Here is a 25437-nt window from a genome sequence, read left to right on the forward strand (position 1 = left end):
TTTCTACAAAAACTACTACTTTAAAAGCCTGAAATATCAAAGTGTAGTGAATATGAAGAGTCTTGAAGATCATCTTAACAGAACCATTTTAATCTCCCTACAACTGACTCCTAAGGAAGAGAGCTGGCTCCTGGAACTCACTCAAAAATGTTGAAAAGGGCATGCACTTAGGAAACCAACATTTGAAAACCACCCAGAAAGTCTCAAGTCTTTAAAAGCTTTGTCACTAGAGGCCAAATTGATGTAAAGAGAGTTGTCTCGATCAGTGTGCTGTTAGCCATTGAAAGGGGTCAGTTTAGAGAGAGGTGGTGAACATCCCATGACCGCACGACCTCGTGTCAATCTCTGGCCATAAGTTATTGGTTTACACATGGAATTCACACCTAACCTAGAAGCCACTGGCAGCTTAGAATTTTTCATTTGGATTCTTGACAAGATCTAAACCAAACATTACAAATATCATGAATTTTATTTTTACAAGTGTCAACCATTAGTATTTTGAGACTTCAACCGATAGTATTTTGTTTGTTTGTATGTTTAGTTTTCTCATACTAGGGCATGTGATAAAAAGTTTTACCTTCTGTAATTTCCCAAAGCCAAATGTATATATTCTTTCAACTGTGGATGATTTGAGATGTTTGAATGTAAGCTTACCCTTTGTTTATAAGTTGATGGGGGGGCTGGGAAGAGAGCAACTTCAGAAAGCCTGGTTGGGGAAAATCTTCCTGAGCATGACCCTTTGAGCCTGAGGTCCGAGTGACATTTGAATATCTGTCAGAAATAAGATATCTGTAAAACACAATATGTCCCATCTTATTGTTAAACAATTTTTTGTGAGAAGACGACAATTAACAAAAACACAGATTATAAAAAAACAAGGTCATAGAATCAGTCATTCAAAATAAGTCTCTATTTGTGGCTAGCACATAATAAGGGTTCAATAAATATTAGTTGTGATTTTTTTATATTATTTCTTCTATCAATACTATTACTATCACTATTTCTACAAAAACTACTACTTTAAAAGCCTGAAATATCAAAGTGTAGTGAATATGAAGAGTCTTGAAGATCATCTTAACAGAACCATTTTAATCTCCCTACAACTGACTCCTAAGGAAGAGAGCTGGCTCCTGGAACTCACTCAAAAATGTTGAAAAGGGCATGCACTTAGGAAACCAACATTTGAAAACCACCCAGAAAGTCTCAAGTCTTTAAAAGCTTTGTCACTAGAGGCCAAATTGATGTAAAGAGAGTTGTCTCGATCAGTGTGCTGTTAGCCATTGAAAGGGGTCAGTTTAGAGAGAGGTGGTGAACATCCCATGACCGCACGACCTCGTGTCAATCTCTGGCCATAAGTTATTGGTTTACACATGGAATTCACACCTAACCTAGAAGCCACTGGCAGCTTAGAATTTTTCATTTGGATTCTTGACAAGATCTAAACCAAACATTACAAATATCATGAATTTTATTTTTACAAGTGTCAACCATTAGTATTTTGAGACTTCAACCGATAGTATTTTGTTTGTTTGTATGTTTAGTTTTCTCATACTAGGGCATGTGATAAAAAGTTTTACCTTCTGTAATTTCCCAAAGCCAAATGTATATATTCTTTCAACTGTGGATGATTTGAGATGTTTGAATGTAAGCTTACCCTTTGTTTATAAGTTGATGGGGGGGCTGGGAAGAGAGCAACTTCAGAAAGCCTGGTTGGGGAAAATCTTCCTGAGCATGACCCTTTGAGCCTGAGGTCCGAGTGACCTGAAGGGTCCAGTTGAGAATGTGCCTATCAGGAGAAAGAGTGTTCTAAGCAGAGGAAACAGCAAGCACAGAAGCAGGAAAGAGTTTGATGTTTGAGAGACAAAGAGGCCGGTGTTGCCTAGCTTAGTGTTGGAGATGCAGAGGTGTGGAGAGAGGTGTGGGCTGGGATGAGGACAGGTACAAAGTACCTCCCACCCATGGTCAGCAGGGTTAATCTCATTGCATGTGCCTTAGGAAATCCTTGGAAGGCTTCGAACGGGGACATGACAAGGTCTGATTTAGATTTTTAGATTACTTTGGTTGTGTGTGGAGGATTAATGGTACAGGGAGAGGGGTGGGGGAACAGAGAGGAGGTTTCAGGGGGGATCTGATGCATTAGCAGTACAGATGGAGAAGCTGATTGGATGATGGATTCTATTGTGTTACTGAGTCTAAGCTCGTACTCCTGACTGCACGACAGGCCGATAATCGAGAGACAAGTTGTTGGGGCAAGGAATAATGACCTTATTCAGAAAGCCAGCAAACCGAGAAGATGGTGGACTCGTGTCCCAAAGAAACATCTTGCCTGGGTTAGAATTCAGTCTTCTTTTATACTGAAAGGGGAGGGAGTAAAGTCAAACATTTGCTGGTTCCCATCAGCCTCTGGAAGGGATGTGTTAATTTCTTCCTCCCTGCAGTCATTCACAGGTGGGCCTGCTCAGGATGTTCCCTGTGAGCTAAACAAAGGTATTTTAGCTTAATGCTCATTACCTGTGAGGCAGGGTTCCCAGAGACGGGCCATTATGTATAATTTAAGCTTATAGGTGACATCCCTTTCGTGATTAACTTGTAGTAGAATACAAAAGGTTCTTCCCTATTACAATTGCAGATAGAGAATTAGGATTTAATTGGGCTGTGCTGGCTGGCGGGCAATAAGTAATAGGCTCAGGGTTTTGTCCTGAGCAACTGGGAGAATAGTCATAGATTTGTTGAGGTGGGGAAGAACTAATTTGGAGGGAAAATGGAGAGTTCAGTGTTATACTGGTTTGAAATGCCCATTAGACATCCACTTGGACTAGGCAAGGAGATACTTGGAAGGTGAGCCTGGGGCATGGGGGAGTGGTCGGGGCAGGAGATGTCAGATTTAGTCAACAGTGCACAGCTCAGGATCAGAAGGTCCTCAGACACTATTAGCTTGCTTTCTTCCTAAACACCTTCTTTGTGCTGGGCACTCTTGGTCAGCCTGTGGTCTCATTGCTGGGACACGCCCCTTCCTGACTTTTGAAGATGCTATTGCTGAGGATGTTGAATTGTAGCCTGAGGCATGCAAGAAAGCTTGCTCCATGTTCTCTTTATTAGAGAACTTTAGAGTCTGGCAGAACTGCTCTCAGATCTGATAATCATGTCTTGTAAAACTGTGTGGCTCAGCAAGGATTCTTCCAAACAATAATAATAACCAAGCTGATCAGAACTTGCATCCCCCTAGAAAAATGGTACAGATGAACCGGTTTGCTGGGCAGAAATTGAGACACAGGTGTACAGAACAAACGTATGGACACCAAGGGGGGAAAGTGGTGGGGAGGTGGGTGGTGGTGTGGTGAATTGGGAGATTGGGATTGACATATATACACTAATATATATAAAATGGATAACTGATAAGAACCTGCTGTATAAAAAAATAAATAAAATTAAAAAAAAAAAAAGAACTTGCATCCCTCTTGTTTACTCGGGGCACAGGAGAGAAATCTTAAAGCAGTTCAGGGGCGGGCCGCCTTTCTTGCAGCACAGGTTCAGGGATGTTACTGGGCTTTGTCAAGGGAGCATGTGGCTGTGCCTTACTCTTCAGGCATATAAAGCAGTGAATACCCAACAATGTGATCGCTGTCCGGTCTCTATGGGAACCAGCTACTTGAGAAGTAGCTTAGTCACAGTAGCTTAGGCTCCTGGATGAGTAGGCTATTCAGTAAGGGGATACAGGATCTGGTTGATATAATGCAAAATTAGGGCATGTTACAGCAACATGTACCCAAAAAAAGTTTGAGAATGTCCCACCTTCCATGTAATCCTAGCTGTGGGAAGCAGTCCTGCTGGGTGTTATAAGGAAGTGTTGTTTTATAACAAAGGTGATGGGAACAGAAAGGGTGCTAGCTACAGTTCAGATTGTAGGGAAGAGAAAAGAAACAGCATATTAGCAGGAAAATGAAGTCCATGGGTGTTACTGTAAATTAGGTTGTTGTTAATAATATCTGTCCTAGCTTTTTTTGTTTAATGCTTCTTTTTAAGTCGCTTTCAAACTAAATCCAAAGTCCCCAATTTTACTGAAGAAAACTAGTCTTGACATTTTTTGTTGAGTGTTCTCTTTAAAATAGACAGTGTAATAATCTAGTTGTTAATATCAAAGCGCAGACCCCAGATTTGTATTTAAAATAAGTATTGTGCTGATGTCCCAAGCATTATTCCCTTTTTGTGGGAGGACTTCCCAAGATACCAGTATCTTGATTGTTGTGATACTTTCTTTTTATTGTTGCTTTAACACCTGTGTCTCATACAGATTTGGGCTCGAATAGGTCTTCAAAGTCTTGAGCCTCACTCCTCATTTTACACAAAAACCTAAATGTGTGAACACTTAGGACAGCATAAAGCTTTGCATTTTTAATTGTAGGCCCTACTTATTAAGAATCTCCTGTGTGCCCAGGACTCATTTAACTCAACTTTAGTGCTCTGAAACTGCTATTACCAAACCCATTTACAGATGAGGAAACTGAAGAGGTAGAGACCAAATGTGAAAAACACTTAGCATTATGTCTGGCGTAAGATATGTATTAGTTGTATTTTAATGTAGCTGAACCTTGGCTGTCAAAACAAAACAAAACAAAAAACTCCTTGAATCTGGCGTAGTTGCTAGTGAGTAGATTATGGTAGTGTTTTTAATTTTTTGAAGTACCAATATGTGATAGGCCTTATGGTGTAATAGAAAGAGCATCAGATTTGAGTTCAGATAGAGCTAGACTCAGATCTAAGCTCTGATTTTCAGTTCATTGACCTTGGGCAAATTGTTTATCCATGCTGAGCCTTAGTTTCCGTATCCATAAATCTGACTACTTAACAATTGCTTTAAGAATTCATTGCTTTAAGTGCCAATGATTTCACAATAAGGCTGGAGGGGGAAAAAAAAAAAGATGTAAGTCGAGTCATGAATTTGAAGGGCCTTATTAATAGCAATAATCCAATAATAAAAACAGCATATGTCACTGATTGATCTTGTATCTGCTGTCTAAGCATTTGTTTTCTAATGTACCAGGCTTCTAGGAAGGTCCCCATTTGTCATAGTGAATTTAGATCAACTAAACCTCCCTAGTGAGTGTATTACTGTGATCATGCAGCACACTGATGAAAGAAGAATTTGACGGCAGCTTATCTAACCCATTTCATCAGAACACTCTAGGTAGCCAGTAAAGATAGCTGTTCTTACCCTGTTTTAGGGTAAGAACTCCCTAAAACTCCAAACTCTGTTGAGCCACCGTCCATGGTGGCTATAGATGTCAAATTCTTAGCACGGCTCCCAAGCAGCCGGACATCCAGTGTCCTCCTTGGACTGTAGAGGGTCTGGTTACTTAAACAGGATGATCTCTCTTTTGGAACCTCCAGACCAGGTATTCATAAACTTTTTTGATAAAGGGTCAGATAATAAATATTTCAGGCTCTGTGGGCCATATCCTGTCATAACTTTTCAGCTCTGCCCTGGTAGTGCAAAAACAGCCACAGATAATATGTAACTGAATAAATGTCAATAAAACTTTAGTTATAGTTCCCAAGTTTGAATTTCATATAATTTTTACATGTCATGAAATATCCTTCCACTGGATTTTAAAAATCTAGACCAGGGATTGACAGATCACATCTCATAGGCCATATCTGGTTCCTGGCCTGTTTTTGTAGAGCTTCCAAGCTAAGAATGTTGTTTGAGTTTTTAAAGGGTTATATATGAAAAAAAGAAAAAAGAGAGAGAGAGAGAGAGAGATGAAGAATTTGTCTCAGAAACCGTATATGGCCTGCAAAGTCTAAAATATTTTTTGTCTGTCCCTTTAGAGAAAAGGTTTGCCTGCCCTTGCTCTAGATCATGCTCTGAACTTTGTGATAGTTAATATTACTCCTGCCTTCAGGACATCAGGACAATTCAATGACGGCCACAGTGTGGCTGAGTGGACGGTAAACTCAATGCCGGCATCGTGTGTCTGCATTTGGGGCCCCAGTGAAGCACAAGCCAGCACATGAATTTGTCAGGGTAGGCAAAACGGTGGTAACAAATAGGCCCCAAATCTCATGGCTCAAACACAGCAGAAATTTATCTGTTTCCTACTGAATGGTCTTGAGTGGATCTCCCAGGTTGCTTGGCTTAGGCAGGCTTTGGCACGGCAGATGATGGTTGTACCGTCCCACCGTGTAGCTTCTGAGGCTTCTGTGGTCCTTGTCATCAGCTTTCTAGCCCGCAGGGAGAAAAAGCAGGGGGGAACATGAATGGCAGGCTTTATGGGCCAGGCTTAGAAGGGTACATAACCTCTGCTCCCTTGGCCCAGTGCAAAGGAGACCAGGAGATGTAGCCTGGCTGTGTGCCCAGGAAGAAACAGAGAATGGGTTTTGGTGGATGGGTGGCAGTTTCAGCCACAGTTCTCAGCTAAGAAATATTCGACGAATGAGTAAAACCCAAAGCACACTTTCAAACCTTTGTGGTGGCTCTGGTCATCGCAGCAGAGGAGTGCCCTAGGGCTATGTGACAGGTGTGCTGAGTGGCCACTTACTCCCAAAGGATTGTTCCCTGATTTTATTCTCTTCTTTGTGTATCAATGCCAAGTTAGATCAAAATGATGAAATAAATTAGGGTTCCCGATATAACCTTTGGATACTGTGAATTGACATGGAACCTAAACTCTCAGAATGAACCAAAACACAGTGTTTTTGACTTTCAAAGCGATTTCCAGCTGAAAGAGCCTCCTTCATCCCTTTTTTTTGCCCTTATCCTGACAGTGGTTCTCTTTCCCTTTAACTGCCAGCCTCTTCCTCCTCACGGGCTGTAACATAGACTGAAATGTATGGTCCTGCTACCTGATTGAATGAAGCCTATTTTTCATGTTCATACATGTAAAAGGGAACGCAGTGAACAAACATGAATCATCACAGCTTTCCAAACACCATACTGGCCTGCCACCACCGGCTTTGGACCTCCCTTGCTCTAAGGCCTGGAAAAGCCCCTTGGAGATAATGCAAGTCTCACTTGTTCTCTCTGAATCTTCCCATCTATAAAATGGGAGCAATCACAGGGCTGTTGGGAAAACAATGTAAAAAGCACCTAGAAAAACACTCATAGGCGCTTCGTAAAAAAGAGCTATTATTGCTTACTTTGGAGGGTTCAGAGGAGGGAGTGAGCAATAGTGAATACTTTGTTGTTCCAGGTAGCAGACTGGGAGAGGTGGAAGGAGAGCGTGACCATTTAGGGAAATGAGAGGCAAAGTGGCTGGATATCTATTAAGTACATATAGAGGATCGGACTTGCAGAAGATGAGTAGCAGAAAATGTATTGAAATGGTAATAAAAATACTGCACCTTTGTTCAGCTTTTACAGTCTGCACTGCCATCTCACATTGATTAAATATCCAATTAGTTCCTTCTTTTTTTTCTAATGAGGAAGCTGTGGCTCAGAAGATTAAATGATTGGCCCAAGGAAGCACATCTGTTACCTGACAACATCAGGAATTTCATCTAGTCTTCTGATGAGCCCATCACCCTCAAAAGGGGGGGTGCCAGGAGCCCTGAATGCCCGGATTTTGTGATGTGGGCGTGGGGATGCCATGAACGATATTGAAACAGTAGAGTGACATGATGGACGTGTACCATTTGGAAGATTGATGTGATAGCAGAGAAGATTATTACAGTCCTCCCGGTAGGAAATAATAAAGGTCTAAGAGAATGGCTGTAACACTAGGAAGGAGAGAGAGAGATAGGAGAGTGGTTACAAGTGAAATCTAGATAGGTCTTTTGATTGGATTTAGCCGTGTAGGCTTTTTGCTGGCACTGCATGGGCCCCAACTTGGCTAGATCTGTTCTGGCTTTCTTCTCCTTCCTCCCCCTTTGCACCACATCTTGGCATCTGTCCCATGTTTGGGATTCATTGGGTTTTCTCCACAATCACAATTCATCTTTGGAATGGTGAAGTTCTTAACCTTATTCTCTACTTGGGTATTATTTTCATGATGTTGAAAGAGAGTGTCTTAAATAGGAGAAAATTAGAGCAGTCGAGTGTCACATATCTAATCGGTAAAAATGACCTGATTAGCCCTACCACAGTTTGGATTTTTTTTCTTTTTAAAATCATTCAGTGAGTAAGTCAGCTGTGATTTATTTTTCATGTGTGTACCTTCTCTCCTGGTAATCCAGATTATTTCTTAATTGGCATCAGAACTATGCCCAACTCCTGAACCTTGGCATTTCACACCAGCTGTTCAGTGATGGGGCCTAATAAAATTGCAAAAAGTTAATATACCATCGACGGTGTTGATAACTTTAGACAGGTTAGAGAAAAGAAAGAAAACAGTGGAATCTTTGGGTCTCATAGGTTGTACATATCATTTACATAACACTTTTAGAAATATTTTTAAATGAAATAACATTTTAGCATATTTTTTTTTTTCTTCTCTCCAAGAAGGGAGCTAATTTTCTCATCTTTAATTCTTCCCTGTGAGCAACCAGCATGGGGCCTTGAAAATAAGCCACTCCTGGACTCAGAGTGCCTGCCCATTCCTGTTTTTCAGCTTTTTCTCCAAAACAAAAGATCCTGAATGGGGAGAATTTATTTTAAATGGCATTTGGGCCCTGTGTGTGGCTGTAATATTAGCATTCTAAATAAGGAGTTGCTTAAGCGGTCCAAAATGGGTATTTTTTTTTTCTTTCCTTTGATTGAGACTGGCCAAGATTTGTTGTTGCTTTGAGGATACTTTACAAGATTTTCGCATTGACCAACAAATCCTCATAAACCTGTTCACATCCTTCGCATCACACCTCACTGGGCCGCTTCAATCCCAGCAATTGTTCGCCAGCGGAGGCTTAGCTGCCCATATAGGATCAGGACAGATAGAATTTTTAGAACCTTACCTTTTAGTCCACAAATTAAAAATGTAAGTACCATATCCCAGGGAACTAGTCAGACTTTCTGAAATAGTTGAACCATCTTCCGGCACCTCTTTCTAGCCTAAGAGAAACTCTTTAAATAGCATTTTTAAAACGTGATAGATTCTACTTTTTGATCCAAAGTATTAGAATAGCAATTGCCAGGATTCTGTATAGGTTTGATCATATAGATGTAGTGGGGTACAGATTCAGATAGGAGAGATGCAAAAGACATTTATCGTGTATTTAAAAGGTACTTGGAAATTGGAAATAGTAATAGGTAAAAATTAAAAAGCAAAATTAATTTTTTTAGCTTTCAGTAAAATAAACCCCCAGCATCACTGGTACTTTGTAGAACCCTATTACTATTACTGTAGAATTACTACAGTAATATTACTATATTACTATACTATATTACTGTAGAATTCCTATTACTCGGAATGCTGCAGCTATCTAATATTAGAACAACGACTTAGGTATTAAAATATTTCTTAAAGGTCTCTGCTTAAATAATTTGAATTGGATAAATGTTTATTACCTTATACTTTTACTTGGTTTATTTCACTGTTAAATTTTTTTGCTTTTCAGCTTAGACAACTAAGATGGTAAAAGAAAAGGAATAAAAGGGCAAAATTTCAAGGGTGTGGAAATAGGAACCAGAGCTATATTAACAATATGAACAATTTTTTCTTTTACTATTTTACTGGTATATCTAAGCAATAAAGAGAAATTGCTTTCTTATTAACATTTGGTGCTATTTTTAGTTGTTTTTACAGTAAAACTTAAGTGACTTATTCTTTTTGGACGACACAAAATCTAACGTAATATTTGGCATTGGAGCATTGGTAAACCAAAACTAAAAATCTTGGGATGTATCTTTTAAAATAGTCATATAAAAAAAGAGATATTTTTATGGCTAGATGAATGGTTAGCTTTAAGGTTTCTAGAGAAAGGACAAAGTATTTTATTTTTGTACTCAGAATAACATTCTGGATCCTATTCTAAAAACCCAAGAAGAGATAAACAGGTTTTCCTCAAACTATCTATTTTGAGGCTCAAAGGGCCATGGACACTCTGAGCCAAAAATAGAATTTTGAGAAAGTAAATGAAAATGGGTTAAGAAAAGCATTTTTTATCAGTCTCAGTTCGAGGGGTGGTAGGCATGGGGGGTGCTCGTGTTTGCCATTAAAAATAGATTAAATTGCCATTGAAGCCACGAAATGAGAATTAGAGCTGAGTGCCTACCATCCTTCCAAACAGTTTTACAGATAGTTAAGATCAAATATCACGTACAAATACTGGAATTAGCAATGCAAATGTAACTATGATATTTCTCAACATGAATGGCCAACGAAATAATCTGAGCAGCATGAACTTCAGCTTGGTCACTGGAATAAAGCACAAGTCATGTCAGAAAGTACCCACTGCTCCTCCTCCCCACAGATCTGGGTAAGATGCCATGCTAATGCCCTGTGGTCTCCATGTTAGGACTAACCAAAATTTAAGACCCCATCCAAAGAATTTATCAGAGTAGAAGTAGTAGATGGTACGCAGTTCCTTAGCCTTCTGGCCTATGGTAGTTCCGTTGTGAGTAATGATCTCTGAAAACATCCATTAAGTAATTCAGAAAATTGTACCACCAAATGGCACCGCTCCAAGTTGCACATGCAAAACCACCCATGTTATACAGGCTGTAGTACCTAAGACACACTTGGCTGTGCACCCCTCTCCTGCCTGAGTCACCATTTATCTCCTGGTCTGATACCAATGAGTCATTCAGAATGTCAGTCCTTTATGATTTCTTTTTTTTAAATTTATTTTTTATACAGCAGGTTCTTATCTGTTTTATACATAATAGTGTATATATGTTAGTCCTTTATAATTTCTTGAATACATACATAGGAGTGTAATAGGTGCCTAGCCGTAATTCCCACATGCAACAAAACCCATGTTATTATACAGGCTGTAGTACCTAAGACACACTTGGCTGTGCACCCCTCTCCTGCCTGAGTCACCATTTATCTCCTGGTCTGATACCAATGAGTCATTCAGAATGTCAGTCCTTTATGATTTCTTTTTTTTAAATTTATTTTTTATACAGCAGGTTCTTATCTGTTTTATACATAATAGTGTATATATGTTAGTCCTTTATAATTTCTTGAATACATACATAGGAGTGTAATAGGTGCCTAGCCGTAATTCCTGCCTTAAGGGAGCTTATAAATTAATAAAGGAGGCAGTCGGTAGGAAATGGATGAATCTTCAACAGCAGTCCTTCATTGGGGCAAAACTGATCTAAACTAACGCCACTCTAAATCCACAAAGGGTGAAACCACAGAATCTCTAAAGGAATAACAATATTAGGAAGGAAACAAGTCTTCCTGTATTACTCGTGACAAGTGTTCTCTAATAGCTACAATTACTTAGCTAGTAAGAAAGAGCCAATAATAGGATGTCAAATGATAACACTAGTGTTGTGAGCCAGAAAAAAAAGATCAGGATCCACAGGAGCTGCACAACCAAAAAATAAATGCCAGAGGCCCTAAATGAGATGCTTCTAGGGTTACTGCTATTCTTAAATTACACTGGAATTCTTTGCAGCCGATCAGCATTGCAGTGTGACACTGCTGCTCCTAAATGTATAAGACATAGGTCCTGTGGCTTCCATTATAAATGTAGGAGTTTCTCTGGTTTTCTGGAAAAGACCATCCTATATGATAAGAAATTAGTAGAGTTAATATGGGAAAAGCATTGTCTTCTGACCTACATCCTTCTGTATATGACAAATGTCACTTAAGTCTGAGTACAGATTACCAAACAACTCCTAGCATCTTTTCAATAAAAGGGAGATGCTGAGGAATTTTGCAAGACTTTTGCAATTTTGACTTAATTTTTTTTGTCATTTTAAAAGTATGGTTTGAGTGTGCTTTACATTTTCAAAATAAATATTTTTAATCTATAGTTTCACCACCAAAAGACAACCAGTCTGGACTCAGTGAATATTTTTTAAAAATTTATTATAGAAACTTCTAAACATCCACATAAGTAGATGAAATAGTATAATGAAACCCAGTGTAACCTCTGCCAGCTTTAACAATGATCAGATCCTAGTTAATCTTGTTGCATGTATGTCCTTTACCACATCCCTCCCCTATCCTGCTCTATCCCAGGGTTATTTTTCAAAGCAAGTCCCAGAGATCATATTATTTCATATATATGTATTTCAGTATGTATTTAAGACTCCATTAAAAGAATTTTTAGAATAGAAATAGTCAATGTTACTCAGAAGTTTAGACATCTAGCAAAATTAATAATAATTTCTTAATATCACTGAATGTCTAATCAACAGTTACATTTCTCCGATTCTTTTTTTTTATTTTAAATTGTAAAATACACGTAAGATAAACTCTACTTTCTTAGCAGTTTTTAAGCATACAGTTCAGTGGTATTAAATTCATCCACATTATTGGGCAACCAATCTCCAGAACTCTTTTGATCTTGCAAAACTGAAAGTCTGTACTCATTAAATAACTCCCCATCCTCTCCTCCCCACAGCACCTGGCAACCAGCATTCTACTTTCTGTCTCTATGATTTTGACTGCTCTGTTATTTATTTATTTTTATTGAACTATAGTTGATTTACGATGTTGTGTTAGTTTCAGGTGTACAGCAAAGTCAGGTATATATATGTTCTTTTCAGATTCCTTTATAGATTATTACAGGATGCTGAATACAGTTCCCTGTGCTATACCGTAAATCCTTGTTTTTTATCTTTTTATATATAGTGGTGTGTATCTGTTAATCCCATACTCCTAATTTATCCTTCTCCTTTGGTAACTATAAGTTTGTTCTTTATGTCTGTGAGTCTGTTTTGTAAATAAGTTGATTTGTATTATTTTTGAGATTCCACATGTAAGTGATATCAAATATTTGTCTTTCTCTGTCTCACTTACTTCACTTAGTGTGATAGTCTGACTTTGACTCTCCTGAATACTTCATAAAAGTAAAATCATGCAGTATTTGTCTTTTTGTGAGTGGCTTACTTCACTTAGCATAATGTCTTCAGAGTTCATTCATGTTGTATGCATGTGTCAGAATTCCTTTCCTTTTTATTTAAGGCTGAATAATACTCCATTGTATGGGTATGCCTCATTTTGTCTATTCATCTGTCAGTGGACACTTGGGTTGCTTTTACCTTTTAGCAATTGTGAATAAGGCTGCTATGAACATGGGTGTACAGATATCTCTTGGAGACCCTGCTTTCAATTATTTTGGGTACCAGAAGTAGAATTGCTGGATCACATAGTAACCCTATGCCTAATTTTTTGAGGAACTGCCATACTGTCTTTCATAGCAGCTGTGCCAACAGTGCACAAGGGTTCCAGTTTCTCTATATCCTCATCAACACTTGTTATTTTCCAGATTTTTTTTTTATTTTATAGTAGCCATCCTAATGAGTGTGAGGTGGTATCTCATTGTGATTTTGATTTGCATTTCCCTAATGATTAGTTATGTTGATCATCTTTTCATGTGCTTGTTGACCATTTGTATATATTCTTTTTATTTTAGCTTTTTTTTCTTCTGGTTTTACTGAGATATAATTGACATCCAGCACTGTATAAGTTTGTGTACAGCATAATGATTTGACTTACATACATCTTGAAATAATTATCACAGTAAGTTAAATAAACAAAAAAGAAAAAGTATTTTTTACCTGTGATGAGAACTCTTAGGATTTATTCTAACAACTTCCATATATATCATACAGCAGTGTTAATTATATTAATCATGTTGTATATTACATCCCTAGCATTTATTTTATAACTGGAAGTTAGTATCTTTTGACCACCTTCATCCAGTTCCTCATCCCCCCACTTCCCACCTCTGGTAACCACAAATCTGATTTTTTCTATGAGTTTATTTGTTTTCTTTTTAGGTATAATTGACTTACAACACTATGTTAGTTCCTGGTGCACAACATAGTGATACGATGTTTCTATTGTATATCTTCTTTAGAGAATATCTATTCAAGTTCTTTGCCCATTTTTTTAATCGGGTTGTTCATTTTTTGTTGTAGGTGTTCTTTGTATATCCTGGATATTAACCTCCTATCAGATAATGAGTTTCAATATTTTCTACTATTTTCTACTATTCCATATGTTGCCTTTTCATTCTGTTAATTGGACCCTTTGATGCACAGAGTTTTTAGATATAGTCAGATTTATCTGTTTTTTCTTTTGTTGCCTGTGCGTTTGGTGTCATAGCCAAGAAGTCACTGCCAGATTCAGTGTTATGAAGCTTTTCCCCTAAGAGTTTTATAGATTCACTCTTAGGTTTAGGTCTTTGATCCATTTTGAGTTCATTTTTGTATACAGTGTAAGGTAAGGATCCAACTTTATTCTTTTGCGTGTGAATATCCAGTTTTCCCCACACCATTTGTTGAAAAGACTGTCTTTTCCTCATTGAATAATCTTAGCACCCTTGTTGAAAGTCATTTGACCATATATGTAGGAATTTATTTCTGAGCTCTCTGTTGTATTCCATTGGTCTATATGTCTGTCTTTATATATCACTCTATACCACACTGTTTTGACTACTGTGGCTTTGTAACTAAGTTTTGAAATCAGAAAGTGTGAGACCCAACTTTGTTATTCTGTTTCAAGATTGTTTTGGCTATTTGGGGTCCCTTGAGATTCCATATGAATTTTACGATGAATATTTCTGGTTTTTCAAAAAACATCATTGAAAACTTGATAGGGTAAATCACTTTGGGTATATTGATATCTTAATATTAAGTCTTCCATCCATGAACATGGATTGCCTTTCCATTCATTTGTGTCTTCTTTGATTTCTTTCAGCAACATTTTGTAGATTTCAGTATACCAGTCTTTTGCCTACTTGGTTATGTTTATTTCTAAGTATTTTATTCATTTTGATGCTATTTTAAATGAAATTGTCTTAACTTCCTTCCTGGATTGTTCATTATTAGTATATAGAAATGCAATTGATTTTTGTGTCCTGATTTTGTATCCTGTAACTGTGCTGAATTCATTTATTAGTTCTAACAGTTTTTAGAAACTCTTTGGCGTTTTCTACATATAAGATCCTGTCATCTGTGAACAAAGACATTTTACTTCTTCCTTTCCTATTTGGATGCCTTTTATTTCTTTTTCTTTCTTACTGAATTGCTCTGGCTAAGACTTCCACTACTATGTCAACTAGAAATGGCAAAAGCAGGCATCCTTGTCTTGCCTGGTCATAGAGGAAAAGCATTCAGACTTTAACCATTGAGTATGATGTTGCCTGTGGGCTTTTCATATATGTCCTTTTTTGTATTGAGATAGTTTCCTTCTATCCTCTGTTCCTAGTTTGTAAAGTGTTTTTCTCCAGTGGTTTTATAATTTTTTTTTACAGTTTATTGTATGTCTCTTACATGTCTTTAATCTGTACATTCTTACTCAATCTTTTTTTTTTAACCTTGAGTATTTCTGTTGAAATAACCAGATCATCTGTCTTATAGAGTGTCTGAGAGTCTGGGTTTTCTTGATTGCATCTCCATTGTGTTCCTTTGTCACATATTCTTTTGTCTCCTGTATTTCCTGTGAATTAGTAGCTAGATCCAGAAGCTTAATTAGATTCAGGTTTAATGGTTTGCTTGTTTGTTTTGGTCAAGACTTCATAGGTGGGGTATATCCTTCCAGTAAGAGATGTGTAATGTCTGGTTGCTCTTGTTTTAAACTTCAGCTTGCTGGTTGGACAGTATCCTCTAACAATCCACTGTAATTATCCTGTAAATCCTTTCTTATTGGCTCAAAGTTAGTTGATCAGCAAGGAGAAAACTCCAGTTTTGGGCGGGGGCAGGAGGGCAGTTAAACCACAAGTTCATTAACTCAGCAGAACCAAGTATATGTGGACGCACATCAGAAACAAAAAGATGTGACAGGGCTTGTTGCAAATAACTAGCCCATGGTTACTTTTGGTGAGGCAAAGTGTTGAGATAAACCTAAACCACTTTCTGAATTTAGAGATTTTCTCAAATATCTTCTCTCCTTGAATATCTCTCCAGTATTAGTACAGATCCTTGTTAAGGCTTTCTGGCCACCTCTAGGAGACAGATAGATATCCTCAGTGGCTCATGCAGGTGCCACATTCCTTTATTATCTTTTCAACAGCATAGTGAATTTCAGTTTACCAGCCATAGTTCTGAGTCAGTGAACTAATGTGATTAATCTATAGGTTTGCTTGATGCTTGGTGGGTAACTTTAAAGGTGAATCCAACTCTGCCCCTTGAGGCTTAAGTCTAGCCTTAGGCATTTAATCTACAGGCAGTTTCCTTGTAAATCTCAGTGTGAGAATACTATTTAACAGAGGTTTATGTACAATGTATATACATTGTAATCTTGACTTGGAAGTGATCAACTATTTACATTAGGGAAAGAATGCTATGCTCACATCAGAGAGCTGAGAAATGGAATACCTTTCCCTGGCAGTTAATCACATGACAATCAGAGTTGCTATTTGTGGAAGAACTAATACTAGAAGACTCCACTTTTCTTTCTTGTTATGTTAGCTGATAATTTTATATGATGTTGATATTCTTAAAGTAGTCCCACAGATTTATCCTTTGACCCTACCACAAACAAGACCTCTCTGAATTATTATGTTGTTCCTCAAATGCTAAAACATAACATCATTTTGTGAATACTGAAATTTTTCAGGGACTATACATTGAAGGTACTAAATTTGGAATGTACCTCAGTAATTAACTGTTTATTGACGTTTATCACTGCCAGCCATTTGTTGATAAACTTGGGCAGAGTCAAGATTTTTTTCCAAGACCTGTTCTTCCAAGTCATTTGTTAATTGACTGTAAGCAATGGATTTGGGCTGTGCTTAAGTGCCTGTTCACAAATCTGACCCTTTAATGATTAAAGGGTGTAAGCTAACAGGTATGTGACCCACCCATGGAGATCACACTACTTGGCTGTGCAAGTAATTGGTTTATTTTTTAAAGAACACTTCTAGGTTTCTACTGAATTGGTGCAGTATTTGGATCCTATCTGAATGACACTTTTCCTCCCCTTTAGTTCCTAGATCTTCAGAGTATGGGACAACACCTTTGCCAGTTTGCTAGAGTTGGGTCATCTCTCCTAGTGATGAGAAGCTTGGTTGAGATCTTTTGGGAGAACCAATGACACTCCTCCTAGGAGTGGTCACACTGCATATTCCCCATTTAACATCCACACAAATCAGCTTTAGTGATGATTGGTCTCTTAAAAACACAGTCACCTCAGAAATATTGGCATGATGAATTTAGGGTTGCCCTTGTCTTTAAAAAGCATGAACTTCACATCCAATCTGAGTGCAGAATGTTAGTGCATCTTTTTGTAGTGGAGACATGGTGTCCCATGTTCAGATTGATCTGCTGTTATTACTGTAGTATAGTGATAGTAGAAATCACCACCACCACCCGTAGTAGCAGCAGCAGCAGCTTAATGCTTGGCAGGCGCTATGTTCAGAACTTTAAATGTATTACCAATTTAATCCTTCAAAGAAACCTGTTGTATTCCTGTTTTACTGATGAGGGACCTGAGGTCCAGGGGTTTAAGTAACTGAACTTGCCCACCACGCAGCTAGTAAATGGCAAAGTTAGAATTCCAATCTAGACTCCATGACTGCAAAGCCCATGGTACGACCACCATGAGAGTGTGCACTTCCAGTGTCCTTCTACCCTGTATGCCTGCAGGTTGGAAGCACAATTATCTTGGAAGAAGCTCCTTCAATTTCTGTGACATGTAGCAAAAAAGTACCCCTGCCAATGCCTTGTGTTGGGGTTAGTGTTAGACCTAGTTCAGTCAAAAGATGAACTGGGGGCTTCCCTGGTGGCGCAGTGGTTGAGAGTCCGCCTGCCGATGCAGGGGACACGGGTTCGTGTCCGGAGCCTGTGCTCCGCAATGGGAGAGGCCACAACAGTGAGAGGCCCGTGTACCGCAAAAAAAAAAAAAAGATGAACCGGATGGCATCCTTGTAAGCTCTGATCACAAGGAGTTTCATTACTTGTCATCCTGAGAGAATTCCTAGATGGATGTGTGGGAGTAATGACACAGCCCTGCAGTCACAACAGTGTCTTCATTGGTGTTTGAGTCTTGGTGAAATCAAATTTCTGAGCTGCTATGGACTGTGCTTACTGAAGAGTGCATTTTTAGTGATGCTTGAAGTTTATCAAATGCCCTAGCTCATCTGTAAAGCAAAACAAGGCAACAAGAGCCCATATTCCTAGTCTCCAGTGTTCTAATACCCACATACATTTACGGACACCCTTTTCTTTCATTTACTTCAAATCACATTATAGTTTTTCAACATGTTAATTCAAGACTGACAGACATGAATCTCCCTAGAAGATGAATTTAATGGCATTTCAGCATTTCTATGCACTGATTTTGTCGAGAATTTCTTCTTTTTAAAGCATTTTCATCACATGAGGATCTAGTGTAATAGCAGTGATCAGGCTAAAAAAAAATCAAGGAACAGTAAAAGAATGACAACAGGCCAGGGATGATGCTGATGATTTGAATACAGGATGATAATAACTTTAGTCTCTGTGGGCAGCTCTGTGTTCTAGAAACAGGAGAAAAAGATCTTGAGGGAATGGGATAATTAAAGATCACGGGATAGAAGATGAGAGCAAAACAATTGTTTTAGGCTTGGGTCTAATTTATCTGTATAATGTTGCTTTCTCTTAAATAGACATAACCATTTTTGACTTACACAAAACAGCCCTGGGTAGCCTAGCATTGCAACGAGTTCCTTCACCTTATTTTCATGACTTTAAGCAGACAACTGCAATTTCTTTTAAGTTGAAGTATAGTTGATTTACAATGTTCTGTTAGTTTCTGGTGTATAGCAAAGTGATTGAGTTATATATATATTATATATATTATATAATATATAATATATTATATTATATATTATATATAATATTATAATATATATTATATAATATATATAATATATATATACATATTCTTCTTCAGATTCTTTTCCATTATATGTTGTTAGAAGATATTGAATGTAGTTCCCTGTGCTGTACAGTAGGTCCTTGCTGTTCATCTGTTTTATATGTAGTGGTGTGTATCTGTTAATCCCAAACTCCTGATTTATCCCTCCCTCCCCCACCTTTTCCCTTTGATAACCATAAGTTTGTTTTCTATGCCTGTGAGTTTATTTCTGTTTTGTAAATAAGTTCATTTGTATCTTTTTTTAGATTCCACACATAAGTGATATTATATGATATTTGTCTTCCTCTGTCTGACTTACTTCACTTAGTATGATAATCTCTAGGTCCACCATGTTGCTGCAAATGGCATTATTTCATTCTTTTTTATGGCTGAGTAATGTTCCATTGTATATTTGTACAACATCATCTTTATATATTCATCCGTTGACGGACATTTAGGTTGCTTTGCAATTTACTATAATATCAAAATAATTTAAGATCAGAGTTAAATTTAATTCCTGTGTGTGTGTGTGTGTGTGTGTGTGTGTGTGTGTGTGTGTGTGTGTGAGGGGTGGTGTTGGATGCTGTTTGTCTTGTCTTGTTAAGGAACAGCTAGTAGAATTTCCTGGGCAGAACTATAGTAAGTTTACACTGTTTCTTCATTAAACAAGAAAAATGATAAAGCATTTGATTGTATTTTCTCTGTTTGAGCCTCTTCACTGAACTATTCAGTTTTTACTAGGGAACTATATTGAAGAGAATATGAGAATATATTTTGCAAGATGTTGTAATGCATACCACTGATAAATTTTAAAAATAAATAATTGTATGCTGATCTTATGTTAATCTTATTCACTGCATCAAATAGATAAGTAAGGCTTTCTAAGTAGCTCTTCTAAGAATGAGCTATTCTTTATCAGGTACAAAGTATGAATGAACATGTTTAATATTGATACCATATTATGTAGATAGCATGACTTTTAGGAATCGAATGTCCTTTTTTCCCCCTAAGCTAGGTATCTAGGATTTTTTTTTTTTTTTTACTGACACTAAACACTAGTAACTAACTAAAGATCAAATTTAATATTTTTTTCATTACAATTATTTGAAATATCTGCTGTTTATTTGTTTCATTCATTTATTCCTCCACCAAACTTTGGGAAAGCCCTGCATGGTCCCAAGGATGGAGAGAGAAAGATACAAGGATATGTCTCTGACATAGACAAGAGCACATACAGCTGTGGTACCCAGCGGCTGATGAGCCCGTTTGGGAGGAGTCGGGGAAGAGACTCTGGATTGATGGAGGGGCACTGAGAGAAGCACTCTGTGGGATGCAGGACTGAGCATGGGGGTTGAACAGAGACTTGGTTGTATTCATGTTGGTAACCGGGGGAGACCGATCCAGTGAGGGAAGCTACTACAGATAGCTACAAACGAGACACATGGCTGGAGAAAAGAAAATGGTGGTGAATATAAGGAAGGTATGCATTCCAGGTCCAAGGGGCAGGAGCTTGTGGTTCATTTGATGTGGGAAATATGATGAATCCTGGTTGCAGCCCATTGAGTTTCAGGTGCTCTATGGGTCATCAAGTACAAAGGACCAATAGGTGATTGATATATGGGCCTACAAATGAGGTCTGAGGTTCAACAGAGGGGAATGGGGTGATAGTTGAAGGTATGAGTGTGTTGGAGTGTGTAAGGCAGTGTGAATAGAGTGAGGAATGGATGAAAACAGTCCTAGGAACTAACATCACTGAACGGATAGGGGATGGAGAATCAGATTCTAGGAAGATGCCCAGAAAAGACTGATGGTATTACAGACATAAGGGAAGAAGAAATGTTAAGAAGAAATTAGAAGTGGTAAATACCACAGGGGAGTCAAGTTCAGAAAAGAATGGAAACATTTGGCAACAAGGTTTACTCAAAGTGAAACGTTTCTTGGAAGTGGAGGCGAAGTTCTAAATGATTTTTCAAAAGTGATGTAGCAAAAACTGGTGTTTTAAAAGGCACCATTTCACAACTACAGCTCTGGAATTCGTTACTGCAAAGCACAAGGAAAGTAAGATGAAGCCAAAGACGGTGATTTTAATGTCTCAGTGTGGGTCTAAAAAATGTGTTTTTTCTTTCTTCCTCTATATATGCCAAAATAAGCCATCAAGCTAGGACTAATTTATTAACTGTTCAGTGATAGCTTTTGTGACATTTGACTTGTATCAGCCATGTTTGAAAAATATGAAAATATTGAAAGATTATTATAATAGGAAGATCAAATCTAACCTTGATTTGAGAAGAACTCCAGTTGCTAGAATGTGGAAGCAGATCTGTTACCATGGTTACCTATCTGTTCTTCTGGCTAGTTTCCTTTCAGGTAAAACACTTAGGGTGAGATAGCTTTGTACCCTAACAGCTCTGTTACCACAAGCAAATCATAACACGGCTGCAAATCAGTTTTCCTGTCTCTGAAATCAAAAGTAGGTGTTCTTTAGAACTCTGCTTTCCAAACTATAGACTTCGACACATTAACGGGAGATGAAATGGAAAGTAACAGAATACTCTCCACACAGTGTGGAAAGCCTTGTTTTGCCAAGCTCACATTTCAGCTGTGTGTGTGTGTGAGAGAGAGACACAGAGAGAGAGAGAGAGAGATGTTGCTAGATCATAGTATAAAATGATTTTTCTTACTGTGGATTATGGTTAAAAAATATTTGATAAACGCTGCTTTCAACTAGATCCCCTTCCTATTCTAAAATTCCTTCATTCCAGTTAATCATCAGACTGTTCTTTTGGTGGTGTAAATGTTTCCTAACAGTACTGTGGAGTGGCAGGTATGAAAACTGTTAAGGAATGACAGCTAATAACAAAAGAGAAAAACATTAAAAGGTAAATAAGGCCAACATCTATGTTGTATTTGACCACAAGACTGAACAAGCCTTTAAAATTTATTAGTATTCCAACTCACAAGTCATTACTGTAATTTATGAAGAAAAGTTAGAGTATGCTATATATTCACAAACAATGGAGTAATTCTTTTGATGGTGGTATAAATAAGCAACCATATCAAGGAGAAATTATCCTTTTTCAGAAGTAACGATACCATGGCACATCAATTCTAGAATTGCCCATTAAATAATTGCAGTGAGTCTCCTTCGCCTGGCCACATAAAAAGATTCATTGATGTGGTTATGAGACAAGTCAGTGTATTTTTATTGGCCTCAACTAGAGGGAGGACACACCTGAGTCAGGTGTTTTGTTTTAGAAACAGCTGTTTCAACTTTCCCTACTGGTTAATTCTGCTCTAGGCTGTATTTGAGCATTTGTTTTTTCCAGCACACTTATTGATACTTGGAATTCTTGGAAGTGAGCAATTTCCTATAAAACCAAGATTCAATGAGAGTTTTTCTTTACTTATTTGTAAACAGTTTTTAATTCTTCTACAACCTATGAAATTTCATAGATTTTAGGTGGTATCAAGCAGGGAAGATTTAACAAGGCTAAATCATTGTACAGGAAATTTGAGGGAAGTGTTTTTATTTGTCCCTCCCTGCACAGCTCTTGGACACTCAGTTGACCTATGTGTTTTTATTTCCTGTCTGCCCTCTTACAAACCCTGGGGTGTTTGCTTTGCCCCTTTGCCAATCTAACCCCAGATTTTTGGCAATAATGTGTTTTCTCTCTCCTTTTCGTTGCCAGTCAGCTGGTAGAGAAGGCCTAGGTGGGAGGGGAATTGCGACCAGCAGTACCATCCTGCCATATTTTCCCCAAACCTCCTCTTGTCCGTCTCTGGGACTCCTGTGAGATAAACCATGCTGGTGCTGGAGCTGAGGGTGTGCTGGTGGGGTGGGCGGAGCTAGTGGGATGGGTGGTGCAGGGATGGTGTTGACTCCGCCTCCCTGGCCACAGTTGATTGGCCCATGGCTGGCACCCAGTGAATCTCCGCCCCCTCCACCATCCCAGGCCCCTCCTTTCTCCCAGGTGTATAAACACATATGATTGTGACAAATGAAGAGATGGAGTTTTGTTTTGTTTTTTTTATTCCCTGGGAGAACAACATATTTGCCATCTAGCCACCTGATTTATTAGATGATCAAACTGAGGCTCAGTTAGATAAAGACACCAAAGTAACTAAGAGAACAAGGATAGGGCTTGGCCTCTGGGTCTAGGGCTCTTCTTCCACCATTTGTCGCTGCCTCCCAAAGCCCATGAGAAGATGGGGCTTGAGGTTGATGGACTTTAGATACTTGGAGGGTAGGGGGTAAAACACAGGCAAGTCTTGAGCTTTGAAATGAAGACAATAGAGAAAATGTACAAGGTTTATATTGGACCGTATTAGAAAGCAAGACTTATTTTCTCTGGGTTTTTCTCCACTCTAAGACTCAAAGACAGGTGATACACAAAGTACACCCCAGCTAGATGGGTGGGTGACATGAAGGCATAATTTCTCTAGTTACAGTTTCTCTAATTAAATGATCCACATAGATTCCAAAGGTTTGCTGTGATAATAAAATAGTATATCAGAAATTATTGTTCTTTGGAAAAATGTAAAGGCCATAAAAGTGAAAGTTGGTATTGCTATTAAAATGCCAATAAAAACTTGAAAAACTCACATTATATCCTTGAATACTGTCTCTACAGAATATTTTTCCTTTTTCACTAATTATGCAGGATATTCACCATGAACAGTGTTGCTTCCTGGGTTTGATGCATTACGAATATAGTAACACCATTAAAACCTTGCAAATATCTCTCTATCCCCCATCTTCAATACCAACAGATGTCATCAGGATATGTGTTGTGTGGGACAGACTGTCTTATCACTAGTGTCCGAGGCTTGAAGCGTTGGGTAGAAGCCACTGTTCAGAATGCTGGTGCTCGCCTGTGTGTGTTACTGGCTGTTTGATGACTGGATAGTGTCACGTGAACGTCAAGATCAGCTTCCTGAACTGGCATGGTGCCAGCTGGTCAGAGTGGCTATCACTTCCTTTTTGAGTATACTCAAAATTGGCAGGCAATCTGAATAAATAAAAAATAATGGTAGTTATCATCTGGAGTGAAATTGGTATTTTCTATCCTTCTGAAATTAATCTATATTATATCAATTTTCTGATGTTTGTGGCAGTGCTTTTAGACACTCTTCATGGATTGAGGTGGAACATAAAAAAAATGTCTTCCTGATTCACTGAATTTCTTGCTCCTGAAACAGACGTGTGAAGCTGAATTTCCTCTACTCTATATGTCTAAGTAACTCTAGATTTTATATTTTTTGCAATATTATGAGCAGCAATTTCTTTCTTCATTATGCAAAGTACCAACAACATTAGAGGTACTTTTTAACTAAAATAAGTCACTGAAGTTCAAATACAGAATAAACCACGCACTCTAAAAGCAGCTGGAGCCCAAACCTTTTGTCCTTTCCCAATGCTAACTCCCTCTCAGCGTGACACTATATTTCCTGTACCCTGAAGTATGTATGTTCTTGACCTGTAAAATTCTTCTTTTAGGATCCACCTACTTCAGTTTCCCTTGGACTACGCATGGAAGAAATGATTTTCAACTTGGCAGACACACATCTATTTTTTAACGACTTAGAGGTAAGTTCTGATTATTTTATATACTCTTCATGTTGCATGTTTGGAAATAGGTGATTGGTCCTAAAATAACGATGGGATATTATTTTTTGAATATATAATTGGAATAAGGAGATAAAGTAATTATTGATTATATGGTCATGCGTTTTGTCTTCATGGAATTTCTGTTTTGCTTTACTTTGGCTGTTGTATTTTCAAAGTTCGATTCCACATGATCATTGATAGGGATTAAAAGTTGATGTCAAGAATGTTTTATATTAAACTATGTTGATTATCAGAAGCTACAGATTTCTCAGTTACATAATCACTGTTGAGATGGGTTACCTTTAGAATCCAACAGAATTTGTGATCCTTTCATATGCTGTCCATGTCAGACTCTTATCATATTGGGTCAGATTCTCTTCTGTCTGGCTGGCCCAATTGGTCGAATAACATTTTAGTCAGGCCTCTTTGGGTTGCCAGGATTCTTTATGTCAAACTGCTGATGATTTTATTTGTCCTTTATAATCTGGGGGGAACCTTTTGTAAGATGGCTAGTTAAATGTGTTACGGGCAATGACAAACATGCTGATCTTGGTTAGAAGCATTTTTTTTTAAAATTTATTTATTTTTGGCTGTGTTGGGTGTTCGTTGCTGGGCGCGGGCTTTCTCTAGTTGCAGCGAGCGGGGGCTACTCTCCGTTGCGGTGCACGGGCTTCTCATTGCGGTGGCTTCTCTTGTTGTGGAGCATGGGCTCTAGGCGCGCGGGCTTCAGTAGTTGTGGCACGTGGGCTCAGTAGTTGTGGCGCACGGGCCTAGTTGCTCCGCGGCATGTGGGACCTTCCCGGACCAGGGCTCAAACCCGTGTCCCCTGCATTGGCAGGCGGATTCTTAACCACTGCGCCACCAAGGAAGCCCCGGAAGCATTTTTAAGAGTAAAGAATATTGGTTTTCATAGCTCCATTATGAGAGAAC

General features: G+C 38.3%; 1 protein-coding gene across 16 annotated transcripts in view; it reads left to right on the plus strand.

Moving 5' to 3' along the window:
• Positions 1–25437, plus strand: part of EYA1 (EYA transcriptional coactivator and phosphatase 1) — a 344098-nt gene that overhangs the window by 263871 nt on the left and 54790 nt on the right. For all 16 annotated transcript variants that reach the window (XM_055091186.1, XM_028500563.2, XM_055091184.1 and 13 more), the window contains one exon: positions 24397–24486. In XM_055091186.1, the coding sequence (XP_054947161.1) occupies positions 24397–24486 (90 nt within the window). The remainder of the gene's footprint in view (positions 1–24396; positions 24487–25437) is intronic.

Source organism: Physeter macrocephalus, chromosome 15 (genome assembly GCF_002837175.3).
Source record: "Physeter macrocephalus isolate SW-GA chromosome 15, ASM283717v5, whole genome shotgun sequence".
NCBI classification, from domain to species: domain Eukaryota; kingdom Metazoa; phylum Chordata; class Mammalia; order Artiodactyla; family Physeteridae; genus Physeter; species Physeter macrocephalus.